General features: G+C 33.8%; 2 protein-coding genes across 2 annotated transcripts; one reads left to right on the forward strand and one right to left on the reverse strand.

Annotated features, from left to right (window-relative positions):
* Nucleotides 1-718: 718 nt before the first annotated feature.
* LOC133868046 (GDSL esterase/lipase At1g29670-like) lies at nt 719-3,445 on the forward strand. The gene is made up of 5 exons (XM_062304848.1): nt 719-1,027; nt 1,483-1,607; nt 1,860-2,108; nt 2,690-2,939; nt 3,054-3,445. The coding sequence occupies exons 1-5, from the start codon at nt 793-795 to the stop codon at nt 3,272-3,274; spliced, it is 1,080 nt and encodes a 359-aa protein (XP_062160832.1). The 5' UTR covers nt 719-792; the 3' UTR covers nt 3,275-3,445.
* Nucleotides 3,446-9,142: 5,697 nt separating this feature from the next.
* On the reverse strand, nt 9,143-21,601 carry LOC133869648 (agamous-like MADS-box protein MADS1). Its single transcript, XM_062306706.1, has 8 exons — nt 21,512-21,601; nt 21,006-21,245; nt 16,981-17,062; nt 15,896-15,957; nt 15,712-15,811; nt 15,506-15,547; nt 9,424-9,465; nt 9,143-9,313 (listed from the first exon to the last, which is right to left on the reverse strand). Exons 2-8 carry the CDS (start codon nt 21,230-21,232, stop codon nt 9,143-9,145), a joined length of 726 nt encoding a protein of 241 aa, XP_062162690.1. The 5' UTR covers nt 21,233-21,245; nt 21,512-21,601.
* Nucleotides 21,602-22,179: the final 578 nt, after the last annotated feature.

Below are 22,179 nucleotides of genomic sequence, written 5' to 3' on the forward strand. Positions count from 1 at the left end.
TGAGAAGCTTGATATGTTTAATTAAATGAATTTGATTAAAATTAATATATTTAATCTTATATTCATGATTCGAGATATTCGAACTTGGCACAAAAATACAAATTTACCATCCTTACAGTCAAGTGAAATTGTAAAAAATTTATAATAAAAGCAATAATATCCTAAAAACACTCAAGCACGAACAAGAGTTAACTACTATTGACTATATTAATTATATATTTAACAAACTTCAAAATTATCTTAAAAGACCTCAGTATCCCGAAACTTCCCATGCCTAAAATACTACAATTTTCATTATTTAAATTTCTTACGAAATGATGTGGCATTTCATGCCATACTTTTTATATTGAAACGTGAGATACATTATTCTTTTTTATTTTTCTATTATTCTACGTGACAGTGTCAATTAATCTATTTTTAAATTATTTTTAATTAAAAAATAAAAAAATTTAATAATAAATTTACAGTACTACGTCAAACATAAAAAAATGAAAGAAATTAAGATTATTAAGATGTCAACGGATAAGAAAACAAACAAAAACCAGGAGGACATCCATAATTTGTGGAGCCAAAATAGAATGGTGAAGACCAAACCTGGCCCCCCCCCCACCCCACCCCCCCCCCCCCCCCCCTAGCTAGCAACTTTCTATATGTACTCCCTTTGCTCAGCTCATGAATTTCCACGCTTTTCGCAAATTTCAGCTTCCATATTCATCATCTTTCCTCGACGTTTTTTTTTTTTTTTTTTTTTTCTTCCTGTTCTTGTAATTTTCTTTCTCAACGGCGGGTAAGATGAAAATATGGTTGTCTGTATTTGTTCTCCTGGTGCTCTCAAAGATCCAACTTCACGTGCATGGAGAGGCGCAAGTACCTTGTTTTTTCATATTCGGAGACTCACTCGCCGACAGTGGCAATAATAACTTGCTTCCGACAGAGGCTAGAGCCAATTACCAGCCATATGGTGTTGATTATCCTTCTGGAACAACAGGAAGATTTAGCAACGGCCGGACCTCCTTTGATATCATAGGTTTTGCCTCTCTCTCTCTCTCTCTCTCGTTTACATCTAGATTTATACACCACTAGCTAAATATAATGTAAAGTTCATCGGAGCTTTAAGGCTGACATGCATAATCTGCAATTCAATTTATATATGCATGATTTTTTCTTTTTCAATGAATATCAATATGATTTGTTGGTTGCAACGTTTGTATGTGCTCTTACAATGGTATATATATAGGGTATGACTTATGATAGCAGGAGTTTTGGGTTTGGACTTTATCTTTGTCGTTCAATTTTTATTTCGATCGACTAAATATTTTATGCGTTGAGTTTTACTTATTAAGAGAGAGTTTAAGTCCACGTAAAGATCGGATCGGTTAAGTGTTAAAATATTAGTTAAATAATAAAATTTATTATTTAACTAATATTTTATATTAGTTAGACATAAAGTAATATGATAATTGTAAAATTTTCTCACTGCAGGTGAACTTTTGGGCTTCGAAAACCACATTCCACCCTTCACAACTGCTAATGGCTCGGACATCCTCAAAGGTGTGAATTATGCATCTGGGTCAGCAGGCATTCGCAATGAAACTGGGCAGCACTTGGTAATGAATCGATCAACATGCATATTCATCTTATACTAGGAAGTTCTTCGTGTGTATGTATATATGATTGTCATATAACTGAGATAATGTGACAGTGAAAAATCAATATTTAATCAGAAAAAAAACTCGTAAAAAAGCAAATTTAAAAGTTAATTTTTACTTCAAAATCATCTTACAAAATTGTATAATAATCTATTAAATATTAAATAGCATTGCAAATCGTAAGTGACACAAAGTTTGATCTCCGTGCAGGGTGCTCACATCAGCTTGGATGGACAGTTAAGGAATCACCAAGTTACAGTCTCAAAAATTGCAGGGTTACTAGGAAACAATGTCTCAGCCGCCACCGAGTACCTTAACAAGTGCTTATATTCAGTTGGAATGGGAAATAATGATTACATTAACAACTATTTCCTGCCCAAACATTACCCAACAAAACGCCTGTATTCTCAAAACCAATACGCTCAAGTTCTTATCGATCAATATTCTCAGCAAATAAAGGTGCAAAATCTGATCTTTTGCTCCTCTCTCTCTCTCTCTCTCTCTCTCTCTCTCTTTATATATATATATATATGGGAAAATTTTACTTAAATCCCATAAACTTTCATTACATTTACAATTATCCTTCTATATATAAACTTAAAAAACTCTCAATTTTTTGTATTAATCTTTCAAGTTTTTTCAATTTAATCACCACGTTTGGATTTTTTTGTTAAATCCTAACGAAGGGGTGTCAAAATTCCTAAAATACTCATCTCTTTCTTTTTTCTTTTTTCTTTTTTTTTTTTTTAAAAAAAAAAGAAAAAAGAAAGAGATGAGTATTTTTGATTTTTTTTTTTTAATAAAAAAAAATGACCATTTTGAGAATTTTAACAAGATTTAATGAAAAATTCTAGTAGAGGGTGAAATTGAAAAAAAAAAATTGAAATATAGATACACTAAATTTATAGTATTTGAAGTTTAAGAGGATAATTTCAAAAGCAGCAATAATTTAAGAAAATTAAGTGAAGTTTTCCTTATATGTATGTATAGTATATTGTGATTATCAATTCCTGATTAATTTTCCTCCCTTTTTTTTTTAGAGTTTGTACAATAACGGAGCAAGGAAGGTTGTACTGTTTGGAGTAGGACGAATAGGGTGCACTCCCAATGCAATTTCTTTGCATGGCACGACAAATGGATCGCTGTGTGTAGATAAAATGAACAAAGCTGTTCGACACTTCAACGTGAAGCTTAAACTACTCATCAATCAGCTCAATAGCAATCTAACTGATGCACATTTTACATACGTTAATGCTTACAGGATGGGATCCATGAACGTGTCAGCTTTTGGTATGTAAAACGAACGATCCTGATCGATCAAATTAACGTTGTTGTCAATCAAACTAATTAAACCATCGTCGTCTTTGAATAAATAGTACTAATTCTATGCATGCATTTCTGCAGGTTTCAAGGTTTGGAACGTTGGGTGCTGCCCGGTAGGGGAAAACGGGCAGTGCCTTCCCGACCACCAAAACACAATATGCAAGAACAGGACGGAGTACTTGTTCTGGGACTCTTTCCATACCACTGAAGCTGTAAACATACTTACTGCGGCGAGATCATTCAGTTCTGTTGACGAATACGATGCCTATCCAATGGATATCAGTCGTCTAGCTAAGCTTTAATCATGGAGCTCCGATCCGGATCCATCTCTACTGGCGGCCGTGTGATTCATCTATCATATGATTGTTTTTTTTTGTACCTTGTAAACAATTATTTATCACGAGAAAGTTCCTAGAACGACACGTACGGTACTGTATATTAATTGTTCATGGTACAATTTTCTAATGAATCAACTGCGCGCATGTAGTGATGCAATGCATGATCATAATATGAAAATTACATAACTATCATATCATTAATGCATGGTACCATAATAAACGTGGAACTTATATATTGATACAGTGGAATTTACTTGTTTGCCTATGTAAATACGGTAACGCCATATTTATATAGACTATGATGCAGGATTTGAGGAAGAGGATCGGGATCCTTTTGCAAGTTTTGGCCATTCTGGATGAGGCTAGTACTTGTTGCCTCACTATCATGATAGACTAACACGTTTAGTCTATCTTTTGCCATGTTTAATTAATCTACCATTTTATGTACTCGCTATTATGGATTTGCTCTCATGGCATATGTGGCACTTACGATAAATCAATGCACTAGTGTGTATTTAAGATATAAGAATACAATGTTAATATTTATCAATATATATATATAGGTTTATTCAGTCAGATCAAATGTGTACGTAATGTGAAGGTTTGCTATTTCTTTTTTTTAAAAAAAAATTATTTTGCAGCAATCGAAATTTATTATCTTTGATGTCGTCAAGTCACGTGTAAAATGAAAGATTTCCACTTACGCTTTTATTATATAAAGGCGATCGAGGTGTCACATTGGGTTCGTAGGAGCTAGGTGGCCGGGCTGGGTTTATTTAGTTGATGGCCTCCTGTTTCACTTCAGAGGCAAATATTTATTCTCCATTGTGGTTAGAATTAGATAGCTGCTACAGTATACGCTCAATGGCATGCATGTGCTCGAGAGAAATGCTGAGGAATATGGATTTTGGGTGCGTTATTTTTGAAATTATGTTTTGGGTTATATTCAAAGTCAACTTCAATTCTTTAAGGGGGTCCGTGATTCTCCCGTTAGTCACTCTCTAGCCGAGTCCTGGGATTTTTTTTCAGATGTAATCTTTTCGTTTTGCCTGCCGATGTTTGCCTCTTTGTAAGCGTTTTCGCTTGTGTAGACACCCTTTGGCCTTTTTAGGCCGTCTTGCTATTAAGGAATTTCTTTTGAATATATCTTTTTGTTTTTATTGAGTTTCTTCAATCAATTATTACTTATCCAAACCAATCAGTTGCATTAATTAATAATAAAAAAAAAAAATTTGTCTTACTGAGTTAAAAGAAATGTCTCTAGGCAATCTCCAAACCTTCTTATATATAGCGTTGCTAAAGGAGTCAAAGAGCGAGCAATTACTGAGTATCTTGGATTAGAGGAAGAAAAACAATTAATTTCCTCCCCTAAATGAATAGACTGACTCCTATCTCGACCACTTGGGTTCGACCCAATTGGCTTGTGCTCCTCGTACACGGTGAAGTATGGGCCGGGGCTAGTGCCGGTGCCGGACTGTTAATCTCCTTTTTGCAGGTTTCAGTGGCACGAACTAACTGTTTTCTTGAATCGATGGACAAAGAAAACAATGACTCCGACGATTCTTCTTAACCAGTGAATGAACATGCCCAACCTCATCACTTTCTACCAAGGGGTTTGGTGGAGAGGATAGTATGCTTGAAGTAATCAAACCCAAAAGGGATTTGCTTTCTTTAGTCACCTCCGTTTGTTTTTACTATTTTTTTTTTCAATTATAAGTGACACGTGTGACAATATAATTGGTACTGACGTGACAAACAATAGATTCTATCAAAACATTTAAGTATATCCTTTTTTTTTCTTTTTTCCTGCCCCATAAAGTATTTTGTCACGTTTTAAACCACGAGAAGCTATTTGTCACAACGTACCCCAAACCACAGGCGCTAAAAATAGGTTTTATTTATTTTTTGGGATAAGAAACAATTTATCGAAAATACCCAACAAAAACAAAAAGGATCCACAAGCACCCCTAAAAAAAAATAAGACGACCTAAAAGCTAGAAAGAATCAACACAAACAAGCACCTAGCTACATGGAGGCAAAAAAAGAGAAAAAAGAAAAAAAGAAGCAAGCAAATGAACAGACCATAACAATTAGGGGTGCATGTACATGCGAACGAGGTTATTTGTAATATCTGCATCCGCATCCACCAAAATGCATATATTACTTATAGATATCCGTATCTGCATAATGTTATTACTAATCACATCCGCGCGGTTATTGTGGTTATTATCCGCTATCCGCATGTTAGGCAATAAACTTTTGGGCCTATTTTAATCTTTTGGAGGCCTTTTTTGGGTATTTTATTAAAGTCTATTTTAAAAAAACTTAAAAATAATTTAGGCTGATTTTTTTAGTGTTTTGGGCAGTTGGGCTTGTTCTAATTTTTGCTTTAAGCCCTAATCTTTTGAAAATATATTTATTTCACATTATTTTTGTCTTTTTGCCCAAGTGTTACATGAGAAACCAACATAACCAACCAAACCAATGTAAACATAACCTATATTTAATTCAAAACGACATCGATTAGGTAAATTTATTAAATATAATATACATAAGATATATATTATATATAAAGGGTCTGCAGATACAGTTAATATCTTAAAACTGCTATCCACATCCATATATGCGGATAGTGGTTTTTACTGACTGTATTTGCATGTGCAGATAACAAATAGTTACGGATAGTAAATGAGATTAGTTAATATCCACCCGAATGTACACTCTTAATAACAATGATCCATGAGAAGTGAGAATCTTGTTTGTGATTTCTCAGCTAATTAAGTGAAGCAACAGAGCTACAAACTCTGGTTTGTTAGAGCTTAATGCTCTATTTTCTTTAGCTTCATAAATGAAGTCTACAAATTTTCTCAAAAAAAAAAGCAAAAGAAAAAAAAAAAAAGTGAAGCATTTGTTCTCATTTTAAGATTACTTCCAATTCCGAACACAATGTTGTCTATCTGTTCAAGGGGTTAAGTTAATAATCCATTCTAGAAAAGAAACGAGGAAATTAGTGAAGGTGGTGGCTCAGTTGTTTTTTAAATTAAATAGTAATAAGCGTGTCCAAAGCGTGGCATGAATCCCAAAAAGGCCTAAATATTAGGGTTGTGCTAGTATTTCATAATTTTTCTTTTCTTTTTTCTTAAAAATTTTTAAGGAAGTGAATTTAATTTTTTTTTCCTAATATTCTTTATTTAAATATGAGGGTTGTACATAGCATGAATCTCTACATAATTTTTCTTTGGGTAAAGTCCACATACTTCCTCAAATTACCACTCAATTGACAACGTCCCCCTAAACTTTTAATTTGGATAATGTCCCTCACCAAACTATAAAAAATTGTCAATGTTCCCCCCAACGACGAAAAATACCCTTAATAAGATTAAAAATAATTAAAATTCAACAAAAAAACTAAAACTACAAAAAAAATATATAATTAAAAAATAAAATACATAAAAACCAAGGGTGTCCAAATTACAAAATTAAATGAAAAATTAAAAAAGTTTTCGTTTTTCTTAAGAAACTAAAAGTTTTTGTTTTTAAAATAAAATAATTTTTCTTTTTCAATACAAATTTTTCGTCTTTTTTTTTTTTTTTTTTTTTTTTTGAATTTATAAGGTTATTTTTGTTTTATAGAAAAATTGTAAGGTATTTTTTTTTTTCAGTCTTTTTGCTGGCCTTGAGGGGACATTGACAATGTTTTGATAGTTTGAAGGGGACATTGTCCCAATTAAAAAAGTGTAGGGAGACATTGTCAGAATGGGGTATATATATATATATATATATGGACTTTTCTATTTTTTTTTTCTTTAAAATTCATCCTTTTCTATGGGATGTAAACTTTCTAAGTTTTTGTTTGAATCTATTAATGTTATAAACTTCACATCTCTCACATGCATAGAAATGAATGGCCAAAACATAAAAATGTAAGAGAGAAAGTACATATATATATATATATATAGGATACAAAATGTTGAAGAGAAATGCTACACTTTCTAATTTTTTTTCCTCTAAAAGTTGCTTTCCAAGTGATTTTGTCACCATTTACCGACAAATTTTTCAAAACAATAGATTACACGTCACTTAATTAAAAACTAACTTTTTTTAAAAAAAAAAAAAATTAGAAAATATAGTATTTCTCAATTTTAAAGCCCTCCACGTAAAAAGACAAAATATATTCACAATTTTCATTAATTGGTTAATATTTAAGGCCTTCATCTTTTTCTTGACACTTAGAAGCCTTAGGCAATAGCCTGCAGCCTACCTCCTGAGCCGGCCCTATTTTCCGGAAGACTTGGGAAACACAAGAAGTTTGTCCCAAAACAGAAAGAATTCGACACCCTTTTTAAGGATTAAAGGTACCTCAAAAAGGACCAGAGACCAAACACAAGTCTTTACGTGTGACTTTTCCTAGTTCTGTAGTCTGTTTGTACGTACACCCTTTCAGTCTATTTGACAGTCGTGATATATATTGACTACATGCATAGGGTTTGTGCAGATGATCATGCAGCTGAAATTGTGCACAAAAAGACACGCAAATAAATGTTACAAATTAAGAGAGCAGTAATGTTCAAATCAGGCTACTTATGATTCTGTCACAGATTGCTTAGTGCATGCATAATAATAAACATACAGAAAAGATATCCATTTCTAATAAGCATACTTAGGACAGTCTTATGTCTGTCTACAAAGCCATTATATATTGTGGGAGTACTGCATGTAACCTCCCGTTAGTGCCTGGCATCATGCATATATGCATACCTTTATCTTTCACTTGATCATGTCAAATTCGATACACTCCATGGTAATTATAGAAACAGCTGAAATTACCAGTCCCTCAAAGCTACCATATAATCAACTGCATCAAAAATAGTAAAAGCATATATATTAGAGGGTCTGTGGAAGGCAGTTGATTTACTTGGATGAATCTTTTATATAATATTTTTGTTTTTGGATGAGCAAGAACAAAAAGATTCATAAGCAACCCTTCAAATTAATATAAGACAAACAAGAACTCAAAAAGACCCAACTAAAAAGTGGTTAACAGAAAAATGTGGATACTCTTAAAGATGCTAGCTTTGGATCTTGCCCAAAACAAAATTCTAGAGAATTATTATGTCAGTGAAACTCGAAAGAATTAAGAAGAGACAATGCTGACAACAATAATTGTTGAGAGAGACAAAAACTAAACAGCCACAGCTAATTAAGGAGAAGAAAAAAACATATCATGCAAAAACTAATAAATAAATTAACCAATTAAGATTGAAATGTCAAATGGATTTAAAATTAGAACAAAGTGAAAATACTTCAATTTCCCGGTACATGCAGTCCAATGTGTATAGGCCAAACACAACCCCATTTAAAGCAGACAGTTACACTGAAAGTTCCTTTTTGTAAGTTATTAAAACTTTATATTTTAGGTGTTTTCCTTTCTAGTGGAACTGAGGAAATTGCTTATCAAAATTTTCTCTCTTTCAGCTGGTCTTCTTTAACTAAACATTTTTTTTTTTAAAAAAAAAAAAATTTCCAACCGCAGCACTCGAACAATTCCTTTTTTAAATCACATTAATATGGGGGCACACTGCACACATATGTACAAATAGAAGGTTAAGGTTCCAAGTTAAATTTTGCTTCCATTGTTTATAGAAGCATTTCTTTGAATTCCTGTGTTACAGTTCCAAATATTTGACTAAATTTAACCCTTAAAACGTGCAAAGAAATTGAACAGAAATTTGATCAATCAAACATAATGTACCTCGTTTTCATGAAAAACGATATAAATGCATGCATGGTGATTGATGATGAAGAGATGAAAATGTTCATTGAGGGAGATTCTTACACTAATTGAAGTGGGATCTGGTCTTGGCGTGGGTAGGGATGATTGGGTTGTAATGCATCTACTTGAAAATAGGTTCGAGAATCAAATGGCTGAGACTGCATGAGCTCATAGTTTCCCCCTTCTGGCATCATATTCAAGTTTTGCTGGTTTCTCTCATTCTCGGCTATCTACACCATCCACCAGATCCCCATACATGTCACTACTACTACTATCACACAAATATATATGAAGAGAGAGAGAGAGAGAGAGAGAGAGAGAGAGAGAGAGAGAGAGAGACCTTTGCTCGGATAAGCTGGTTATTGTTATGCAAATCAACTTCCTGCAATTTATATATATATATAGACATTTCAACTATGATGAATATAATATCAACATTCAGTAGCTAAAAGAAATCTGAAGCTTTTTTCTTTTCTTTTTTTTTTTTTTTTTGGGGGGGGGGGGGGGGGGGGGGGGTTTAGTAGATGTGTATAACTTCTACAATGAGAATCAGCACATCCACTTTTTTGCAAACATCAAAATAGATTGCAAGGTTATACGCAAAAAAATTAGTTGGCAATCTATTTTGATGTCACAAAAAAAAAAATCTTGCATAATACAAAGATGTCAAAATACGAGAAGTTACATTAGCTAGTCTCCCATTTCATATTTTAGGAAGAAAAGAGAACCAAAAAGCTATCCAAAAAAAAAATTCAGTAATTAAACCATGTTAAACAGGAAAAACCTCTTAAGGCAAGCAAGCATCCTAGCTAATTTTGTGCAACCTTGGTAGTTAACACTTATTGATTGCAAGCACTTGATATGTTTTTTGGGTGACCAGTATCTATTGAGTTGAATGGAACAGAACTCAAATACAAAGGGAGGAGACCAGACCAATCACGCAGTCCCCTAAAAACTACAATCTAGAGAACAGCGAAAGCACCGCATACAAGCCAACTAAGCAACACTTTTTAGACTGTAAGGACCTAAATAAGACCAACTTTTCTAACTTGTTTGGCAGAGTGTTGCAAGCTAAATAGAAGTAGGAAAATTTTTAGAGGCAAGTCCATCTTAATCCTTTAGATTCCAGTCTTTGTAGAAATGAAGTTTGTGCTGCGAAGGAGTAAGGAAAGCTGAGTAGAGCTGAGGAAAGCTTCCTCAAGCAAAAGTCTCGTGTTTAATGGTTGAAGTTGGGGGAGGAAAATTTTGTATTCTTTTTCAGAGCTTTGAAGAGTCACCATGGGAGGAACAAGGTTCTTAATTTGTTAGTAGAGATGATGGTACAAGAATTGATGATCTTGTTGAGGTGAAGCAGTAAGTATTAGGTATTTTCAAAAGTTTCTTAGTGAAACCTCCATAAATAGGCTTGTCAATCTAAATGCGCGTGCCATACCCAGAAGATTGTCACGACTTAGGAAAGTGCTAATTAATCTGCATTATTCCTTAAAAGAACTAATCAATCTTTTATAAAACCAAGTTTTAAACGATAGAAAACCAATGTAGGACTTAGTATTCATGCAACACCTTCATCATCTACCTACCTAATGTATGACTTAACTTTTTAGGGTGTTACTAACTCTTTTACTCAAATCCTTAACATTCTCGCCAAGCCAACATTACACTGCAGTGCCCCAGCTCTACATTTTGTTACTAGGTTGACTTTGATACTACTTGTCATAATCCAAGGAAGCACTAGCTACATCGATTGTTGATATACCCCAAAAGGATTAATGAATGTTACAATTTTAGTTGATTCGAATATCGTATAAAACAAAATTTCATCTAGCAAAGAACCAATATTAGACTTAATTAGCATTGTTAGATTTTTTAGCTGGCTAAATCGGTGATCAAAGTATATTTGATGTAAGGCATATGGTCAAACTTGAAAATTGTTGAATGAAGACTTTGGTTCTATGAGGTGTCAATGTTGCTCGATTGGAAGGTCATTCATTAAGACATTCAAACGCGACACTTATAGACTATCACAATGTTGACATTTGGGGGCTCGTTCCCTGAGAAGTTTGGACGAGACACTCAAGGAGTATCACAGTAGTGCTCGGTTGGAACCACATTCGGATGATCGTTCAGATGGTTGACTCATGAAGACTTCCAGCAGAGTTCAATCCTAGTCTCAGTCGCTGGATCGTCTGAATGGGTGAAGAAAGCTTGAAGGAAGTTATGCTCGGTTGTTAGTTTGTTCAATGAAAAGTTCAGTTCGGACGAAGGGAAAAAAAACAAAGCCAAGCAAAATTGCACGTTTGCTAGCTCGGTTATATAAGGGTCCTAATGACTAGGTTACTGGCCTTTGATCATACCATTTGTCAAGACACAGGTAATCGCTAACCATATTTACGATATAACTCAAAAGGACTATCAATATATATTACAATTGAAACTCTTCAAAATCATTTATAAATTTCAGTTTCACTTAGTAAAAAGTAAATATGAGAATAAGCATCCATGCAACACTTTTAACTATCCACCCACCCAATATGGGACTTGGTTTTTGGAAGTGTCACATTAATTTCTCTCTTAGTCCTTTGAATTAGCTACAAGTGTCTCTGAAGAAAAAAACAAAGATGTTTTCTCCTAGAATGATAACAAAGCCCTTGATGCATAGTGTTTTAGTACAATGTCTTTTAAAATGTCTTGGAACATTGTTGGGTATGATTTAGCTAGCTAGAGCCATGGAATCTCTTTTTGATTCGTTTAAGGCGTAGTTTGGGCTCTTTTCTAACTCAAAGAAGAGCAATTTATCCATTAGCTAGTGGGATTGTTGATAGTACTAAGAGTATTTACAGCAGACACCCTATAAGGGGTTTTGTTCCTTAAATTTAGGAAAAATCTCAAAAAAATTACAAAAACTCACATACAGTAGCTTCCCTATATATTCTATATACATTATGATTGGGTAGCACTGTAGCATTCTCATAGATTATTAATATTCCTAAAAAGCACTCACACTCTCTCTTCTCTATCCTCTCACGTCTCCCAAGTCCCACTCCATTTCTTCTTCCTCTCTCAAAACTCCCATCTCCCTCTTTCCTTCACCATTCTCACCTCCCTACAAGGCTCCAACATTCCATCATCTGCAACCACCGAAGAAACACAAAACCGAAAGCGAAGCATCGACAACAACGAAATTGAAAGCGCAAGACTCAAAAGAAATAAGTCGATTTAGAGAGAGATGGCATTGCAGTGGATGATACTGACGTACGTGGTTGCAGCAGAGGCCGCCATCGCTCTTTTGTTAACCCTACCTTCACCCAAGCTCACCAAGGATCGTCTCGTATCTTCGATTTTGCTAATTCTACAACCTGCCCTCTTTATTGTCCCCTTTGCCAGCTTCCAGCTCCCGGGTGGGTTTTTTCTGCTCTCTCTTTCTCTTTGATTTTATTTTGTTTGTGTTTGTTGAGAATTTGGATCTTATTATGGTTTGCACCTGTTATGGCTTTTTAGAAGCTGAATAGAGGATTGACCCATGTTTGGTTGATGAGAAAAATTGGAGAATTTGGCTTTTGATTAACGAAATTTGATCATTTGACTTTCTTTTTGTTTTTGTCTTTTGAGTACTTTCTGGGTCTCCAAAAGGGTGATGATTGTGATGGGGAAAAGGGATTTGAAATGGTTTCTGAAGATTTGGAGTTTTGTGTTTTTTATTCTTGTTTATTTGCAGATATCTACTATAAGAATGAGCTTCACTTGATGTGCATGCCTGATTAAGGGGCTCACTAATGATTGTCTTTCTCTGTCTCAATGTCTCCTTCTCTCTCAAGCTCTTTGATCTCTCTCTCTCTCTCTGTCGATTGTGCCTCTCTTTGTGATGTTCATAAGGAAGAAACGAAAGGGATGAGGGAAAGATAAAGAAAAACGGAAGGAAGAAACAAATGATAATACTCTTGCATGAGACGGAGACAACGAGAGAGGAAGAAGAAAATAAATGAAAAAAAAAAATTAAAAACAATATTTTAATGTTATATGGAAAGATAAATGAAAGCTGTTGTGGAGTGTATTTGTTTAGGGAAACAAAAAGTGATTTTGTTCCCTCCATTTAGAGTAAATGGTTGGGTAGTTGCTGGGAATGCTATAAGGAGCATATGTTGATCATTTTGGATACAGGGTAAGATGTACTTCACCTTGGCATGCCTTTGATTCTTCAAAACTCAAGATGCTCGACTGCTCTACCTTAGAAAGTGGAACGAAGGCCAAAATGATCAAAGTGCTGGACATGCAAAGTTCTTTTTTATGCTGGTAGACTTTAACTTCTTTTTTATGTTGGTAGACTTTAACTGCTAAATTTGATTCTCTTTGTTATTCAAGCTTATTAGTGGTCTATGTTTATGCGTCCTAAGGGGTGGTAAAGCAAGTAGAACATTTAGAGCTTTCTTGCGGGAAATAAGTGATCTTAACAGTTATGGGGTTTGAAAGTAAGATGAGAAATAGAGTATTCATATAAGATGGAAGGAGGGTCAGGGATAAAACGAGTGAAGTCTTAGAACTATGCAGCTATGCTTAAGCATTTATGGAATGTTGATTATATACTTATGAATGTAGAAATGTTAAGTTTCACATAATTAGAAGAATATCACATATATATAAGTAATTAATATAACATTTATGAAATATTGATTATTACAAGTGAGTGTAGAAATGTTAAGTTTCATGTTAGAAGAATGTCACAATATGTGTGAGTGATTAATATAGCATCGTTGGGCCTGAACTCATAAGCTTAAGGTTTTTTCGTTGAGTGATATCTTAATATGTTATATTATGGTTTCACTTAGAATATTTCACAAGATGTTAATATCCCTAACAAGAACTATTAGAGCTAACAATGTTGTGTAGTATGGTTGATGATAATAGTCCATTTCATAGTCGGAGTGGGGATGGTAGACATATATAGATGATGGATCCATTTCGCAGTTAGAACAAGGACAGAAGTGCATGTTACAGATAAAGCTCACACATCCCACAAAAGTGATCCTAGAAATGGTCTATAAGATTGTTAAAGTTTTCATATGATCAAAGTGTAGAGATATGGTGATAGACTCATACTCGTGTGTGTTGAAAAGTTATGTTCCACAATGGAAAGATGTTATGTCTGTAAGTGGTTAATGTCACATAGTTTGGCCTAAACATATAGGCTTAAGCTTTTGGGTTGAATATTGTCCTAATATATATTATTATATATGGTCTCACTTATAAATAGAAGAAGGCTATCCAATCAATTTCCTAACATGAAATATGTAACACCAATAAATTAAAAAGGACAGTTCTAATTGTCTTGTTGGGTCAAATTAATCAATCTAATTAAGGAAACAAACTTTTGGCAGCTGAAATTCCCTGAAAATTACTCCCAGACATGGAGGAAGATTTTGAAGATTAGACCCCTTGAATGGGATACGAAAAGAGATATGTTACTCATTCATCTCCCATCCATCTCCATCCATAATTTTTTTTTTTTTTTTCAAAGCCATCATTGGATCTATAAGACCCACATGCATGTGGTGGGCAATGCAATCTCTATTTCCTTATGGTATGACAACTAGCACCCCCTTTTCCCTTGTGTCAATAAATTTGGAAATAGTTTCATTAATCTTGCTTTTGATTTGGGAAGGGAGATGCTGGGGATTGGAAATGACCTAATGGGTTCTCTGAATGGCAGAAAATCATCAGTGACATGCTTCTTGATTTGAATTCTAATATTGTGAATAGGGATAAAAATCATTTGGTTGAATGTCCCAAGCCATAAGTTTTCTATTAAGCATTCTTGGGATAGCATTCAACCTCGAGGCTCTGGTGTGAGTATGGAATCGCCTTGTGAAATAGAAAGGCTATTCCTTCTCATTCTTATATTCTTTGGGTTTTTTGGAGGTAATTTTTAGGTCTAAATTAAACAATGATGTTAGGTTTTTGTTCTTTGTGCTGGAAGGGTACTGTCTTAGTCCTAGTCTTCCCTCCTAATTTGTACTGTCTAAGCCTCTAAGATCGAGTAAGGTATATATGCCCCTGTGCTGTTTTTTTTTTTTTTTTTCTCGTGTTCTATAAAATCTCCCTCACGCCAAATGGCTGGTCCATATTCCTTAATTCAATTGTTGTTCAGTTGAAAAATTTATTATTATTAAATTTAATAAGCATATATATATATATATTCGGCACCTACAAGGTTGATAAAGAAATGAGGCTGTCCGTACTATTCAAAAATCTGTTGCACCAACAATCATATAAACATATTTAGACATCTAACATGCTCACCTGCTGGAATGTTAAGCTTTGTGGAAGGACACCACATGCTCAACAAACATATTCAAATATTTTGAGATATCAATATAGAACAGAATATAATTAAGGAGGAAAAATACTCCAAGAGAAGGATCAGTTACCCTTTTCTGCATATACTCAATTTCTGCGAACAGGAGCTCATTCTGATTGATTTATAGGTAAAAGGAAAGGAAATAAAGGAAAAGGTAAAACGTTAGGGGCAATTCAATATCCAGCAACAAAAAAGAAAACTCATTAACTTGTTATGATAAAAATAAAAAAATAAAAATACATAGATTCCTAAATGAAAAGATGGGAGAGATCATGCCTTTTTGGATCTGATTCTGCTAATTCCTTTCTCTAAATTTTTCTCCAAGTTCTTGAGAGCTTTGAAATCTAGCTCGCTCAAAGCCTCGCCCAACATGTGCCTGCAACCAACATCGTCAAAGAAAAGATTGCAACAGTAAAATTCCAGACAATTAATGAGATTATTTAAAATATCTTTAGATTACCTGTTTGAATCCTGGACACTTCTAATTTGGCCACGCAGTTTAGCAGCCTCTTGCTGGTAGAACTGAGATTAAGGTTTATTAAGCATTAGGGTCAAAAGGCCTCAATAAGATATATAAAAATATGCTGTTAATGCTAACACAAGATAGATTAAATGTACATTCCTTAGCTTGTTTTCTATACTATATGGTTAGTCATTCAAAATCTGCATATTCCTAATATAGATTTTGTATCAACCACTTAAGTTTATCGTTTCTACTTCAAGCGAGATTTTCCTCCACATGTGAACCCTTATCTTCCTAAATATAACATGGCTTTTAAAATTATCATTGGATCAAAATACAATAATGATCAATTCTAAATTTAATAGTGATTTTAAAAACCATGTCATATTTTAGGAGATAAAAGGAGGATACGAGTCTTGCATGTTATAATTAGTTGAACGTATTGCACATAAGTGAATAACGAAACTAAGAACTTGGACACGTCTAAAAGCCACCTCAAGAATATCTTTTCCACCGATACATATATGTTACAGGCTAACATGACTATATGAGTTGAGTTTTAGCTAGTGTTAAATATTAATTAAATAATTAAATTCATATTTTCTTATTAGTTTAATATTTTGAAATAAGTGGTAATTTAATATGGTATTAGAGCAAAGCTCTTAAGTTCTACTCTAACTCACATAGTTAATTAACCCTCATTTTCGAATAAAATATTCCACTTCTTGTTTGGTTCCACATGCGAAAGAAAATGTTTAAATATTAATTAAATAATTAAATTCACATCTTTCTATTTATAATGTACTCATCTTTCTTGGATGAGGTAAAACCTATATAGCTAGGTAAAAATGGTATCCTCCTCCGGCTAAAGAGAAGTTAACAGCAGCAACCATAAGGGTAAGTAACACACAGGATACTAAGCACTGTAACTTTGACTATTAGAGAAATTAAAATAAGAAAATGGTGATTAGCCTGGTGACCGTAGATAATGTCATTACTTGAAGCCAATTCTAAACACATTGATCAATTTCAAGTTAGAAGGAGATTTTCCAGGAAAAAAATAAAAGCAACTAAAGGTCTACCTGAGTATTAGCTTCAGAAACAGACCCAGAATTTGAGGAATCAGCGCATGCCTTCTTGTACCTCTCAATTGTTGCCTTGACACTGCTATCATAATATCAATTATCAACAAAAGCAAACATAATGAGTTGTGAATTAACCACAAGTTGGTGGAACATCTATCAATTTCTTTAACAATTTTGATCATACCTTACGCGATCAAATTGAACAGCATAATCTGAATTATATTCAGTACCAAATAGAACTAAACCATAATAGTTTGATGGAGTTACTTTTTAACTCATGTTGGCCTCACATATTTCATCAAGTTACAATGCTTCTTCCACAAATGAGCACATGGATAGATATTTGATAGAAATTAATATTTCAGAGATGAAAGTGTAGGAATTGGATCAAGCTAATGGGGATTTTGGTGGAGGGAAAAACGCGTGTATAATACACGTGTGTATCATAATATCACGTGAATGCGGATGATGAAATCTCCTAATAATAATATCACATCTTAAACTTTTTGAATGTCGTTCTAACATATCTATTGTGTAGTATCATTTACAACGCTAGATACAATAATTTTAAATTCTAACCATGAAATTAAAATATCCTATTCCAATAGTAAGTAAAAGACTAAGTACTTTTGTCTACTTAAAATGGTAAATAGCCTCTAGGGGGAAGATTATCTATCTTAATGTGACTTGAAAAAGAAAAGGTGTTCATTGTTTCCTTTTTTATTTTTCAAATATTAGGCTAACAATGGCGACATTGACGGGAAACACCATTGCATAATTTGGTTGTTGAAGGAGAATCAAACGTAAGATTTAAAGATTATTTTTGGAATAAGATCAACAGAAGAATGCAAAAAAATCGAACAAAACATTTAAAAATTATTTTTAGAATAATATATTTTACTTTTTTTACAAGTGTCGGGTTATTTTTGTATTTTATTTCTTTCTCTTTCTCCTAGTATTTAGCTTGGAAAATACTCAAACTTAGCCTATATAAAGGCATTTCTATTTTTGTAATTCATTTTTGAAGTATCAATAAAATTTTAGTTTTTAAGTATCAATAAAATTTCAGTTTTTTAGAGTTATTTTTTGTTTGCGCAACTAAGGTCTTTCTCTTCTTTAATCATTATTTTCTCTCTTCTGGTTCTCTTTTCAGTCCTTAATTCTTAATTTATGTTGCTATCATACATTGTCAGAAAAATCTTAGTTCTGTCTAGCTTCAACTATTCATATTGATCAATATCATTTATAAAATGTCCGCTGTTTTTGTTTGAGAGGATGGAAAGCCTGTATTTTTCTTGATAATGGGGGATAAAAAAAATTAATTTTTGGGGATTCATATATCTCATAAAAAAACATAAAATAAAATAAAATAATTATAGAACTTAAAATTTTGAAGGCTTTTTTAAAATTTCTCCCAACCCAAAGGATGGTTCTGCCCCTACTTGCTAAAAAACTAATTACCACTATCAGAGTAACTGAGAGAGAAGCTAGCTTTAATAAAAATTACCAATGCAATTAGTACTAAATTACTATAATGCCACTTTTTATCTAGCTTTGCTATTAAACTTCCCCAAAAATCAATATATAGGATGACTTGAATCTTGATTAATTTTTTTTTTTTTTTTCCTTTTCAAATAAGAGGAAGAGGATTACCAAATTGTAAGACTGTTGGACTATTGAATACTTGACAGTTAATTTAATGAAGATGTTACAAAGCTTAATTTATGGCTATGTATCTAGCTCTTAATTAATAGTCATAGTTATTATGAAAATAATAATAAAATAATTATTCTCATATGCCGTGTGTATGGCCCCAAATCCTGAGAGGGTTAAGCTCAGGTCATTAGCAGAAAAATGACAATTATTAACGGTCAAATCAACCAACTCTTTCAGTTAACTGAGTCTAATACGAAACCCCAAAGCCCGATTGAATGGTAATAAATCTCTCATTGTCCTGAGTCAGAGCTGTTCCATCATATTGTGACAGGAGGTGAAAGCGAAACACTACAAACATAGGAGTAGATATTTTTAAGGAAAAAAGCAAAAAATAAACATAACTAAATAGATAAATATCAGAGTCAGAGATAAACACCCACCGTTTTCAAGGTGTTGATACCTTAATTTCGTCGAGCCACTGATTGGCTGTCTCTACAGTGCTGGCACTATATGATTGGCTAAACTATATCCACGGCCATGTACGTGACACGTGTCAAATACCCATTACACAATGGATAATCTCCTTAAACGACTGCCTATTACCCACCTCGATAACTTTAAAAAAACCTTAAAAAAATTGGTTTAATATTATTATAAAAGCTTTGAAAAAGCAAAAGTCATAAAATAATGTTAAAAATTAGTCACTTCTGTCTGAAAGTCTGAGCACATCATAGCCGTTTCAGCAGCCGCTTCTCTCATTGCATGAAACAAGCTAAAGGCTCAGAACTCTCCCATTGGCTCGCAGTTGTCGTACGTTGTCGCTGTCCACTTCTTTACTCTAACTCTCTCTCTCTCTCCCCTCAAAGCTTTTGTCTTTCTAAAGCTTACATAAATATATCTATGCAAGATCTTTGAGCAAATGCAGCTTCCAGTCTATAATGCAAACCATGACATTATGATGACCCAAGATGAACCATTCTTATTGGCTCATCACTCTCTTTCACTCTGTTCGAGTCGTCTGGACCATTTGATCAGCTTTGGTAAAGAATTTTAACCCGAGAGAGAGAGAGAGAGAGATAGATCTAAAGAAGAAAAGACTCCCCAACATTTTGAAGATAAAAACTAGGGTTTCTGGTGGATGAAACGAAGAAAACCCAGTATAAGAGTCATGACATAAACTTTTTGTCAGATGTCCAAGTCTTGTGACGTGAATAAAGATTCTTTTAACTGCGACAGATCTTAGTCTGGTCCTCAAACCCTAACATGACCAACCCATTTTCCTAAATAAATTAGAAAAAACGAAAAAACGAAACTTTTTTTCTTGATTTAAGAGTTACCCATTAGAGTCGTTGGACAAGCGGATTACGCCATGTAGTTGCTAATAAACCCTAATTTGGGAATGTTTGACTATGGGAAGATCTAGCACGTGGTGCAACTGAGATTTGGGGATTTTGCTTGCCGGTTAGTGAGGAAATCAGGAAACCCTAACTTGGGTGCGTGTGTCTGTGACCTGACTCGGTTGTGATTGGTTAGAAAAGGGAGTTTCAGCATTTGGGTTTAATTTTCTCCTTCTTTTTTTTTTCTCCCCCTTTTTTTTTTCCTCCCTTGTTCTTTCTTTTTCATTTTGGGAAGGGACTTGACAACTCTTTGAAACTGTACTTTGCCTTGTTGATGTCAAACTGACGTGCCATTAAGGAAGTGTCAAGGAGATGGAGCGATTTTTGGGCTAATGAGAAGGTGACAGCTTTTGTTGTAGGCCTTCTTAGCCTCATAGATGACATCAAGAAAGCGAGAAAGGGAGAGGGGAATAAGGGAAAGGGGAAGAGAAAGGAAACAGAAAATTTAACAACAATGGAGGAGATAGGGGAACATTCCCAAATCTCTACTTCTTTCTACTTACAACAGCAATGCTTCTATTTCTATCTATTACACCAGATCTATGTATCTACCAACCAAGAACTAAAAATATGATCATAAGAAGAAAAGTAAAAAGAAATAAAAATAAAGGAAGAAAACCCCATAAAGCTCATAGAGGGAAAGAAACAAAACAGAAGACAGAAAGGAAACTGAATCTTAGTTACAAAGAGAGATAGAACTCAATCTTAACTGCACCAAAAAAAAAAAAAATGATTATGTTCTGCTTAGATAATTCACTCTAAGATTTCTTTGCAGAAGGAAAAATCTTCACCAGAAAACGTCAATATTTCAAACTTAGAAAGAAAAAAAAAATACCATTAAATCAAAAGCCCTAGGTGAAGAAGGTAAAAAGTACTAAAAATCTGTGAAAATTAAGAGATGAACAAGAGTAACAAAGCAATAAGAAGGCTTAAAAAGTTAATTAATAGGAACCCATGAGAACACAGTACCTGTTGTTAGCATACTCGTAAAGGCGGCCGCGGCTAGAGAAGACGATGAGGGCAATCTCAGCATCACAGAGAACAGACAATTCATAGGCCTTTTTGAGCAGGCCGTTGCGCCTCTTACAGAAGGTGACTTGACGATTAGTTGTGTTTTCGATCCGCTTGATTTCAATCTTTCCCCTGCCCATTTTTCTCTGGGGAGAGACTGACATCGATTGGTTCTGGAACTCCATGGTTGCTAGCTAGCTGAATCAATCAAGCAGAAAAACATCAATAAAAGACTTTGTTTTGTATATACCCAACAATTATTGGAGCATATTTTGGAAATCTTTGAATAGCTAACTTCTCCAAGACTCCAACTTCAACATGTGGGTGAGCTTCAAATTTTCATTGATTCTTGCTAACCAAACAAAGTGTATAATTAATTAGTTGCTTAATCTGGGTCGAACCCAAAAGAGGTGAAGCAGCTGAAAACGGTATTCGGATAATGTTTAGGTGTTTTGCTTACTGACCTGGTAAGGAAACAATAGGGAAGACGATGGAATTGAAGAACAGAAGCAGAGGTTTCTGCCTTAGGTTTACTCTCTCTTCTTTTGCCACAGATCTGGACAGGAAGAGATGCAGAAAACTTAAGCAAGTTTGCCTAAGAGACAGGTATTTATAAAGTGACAAGGGACCTCTCATCCATTATAACTACTTTACAAAAATCTTTACTTACTCTACCATTTTCATTTTTCACTTTTTTTTTTTTTATAATTTTATTATTTTTATTACATTTTTATCCTACAATTCCGACCGAACATTCTCAACCAATTCAAATTTTCTTTTTCTTTTTTTAATAATAATTGATTTAAAGATTGGTTGGAACGCCATGTCAATCAGTATTAAGTGATAGTCATGAGATAAAAATAAGATTTAGAGCGGTACTTGGTAATAAGTAATGGAGAAGAAGCAAAAGAGAAATGGAAGTCACTGTTAATGATTCTCTTTCTCCCTGTTTTTTTAGGGTGTGTTTCGTTTGAATGATGGGTTGCGTTTAGAGGGAGGAGAGAGAGAAAAAGTAAAGGAACTTTGAAAGCGATTATTAATGAGGGTGATTGAGACGTTTGGCTAAGTTGCACCATCAAAATTTCAATGGAAAAATGAGAGAAACCTAGAAACAAATTACTGATGGGTCTTC

This window comes from Alnus glutinosa, chromosome 5 (genome assembly GCF_958979055.1).
Source record: "Alnus glutinosa chromosome 5, dhAlnGlut1.1, whole genome shotgun sequence".
Taxonomy (NCBI): Eukaryota; Viridiplantae; Streptophyta; class Magnoliopsida; order Fagales; family Betulaceae; genus Alnus; species Alnus glutinosa.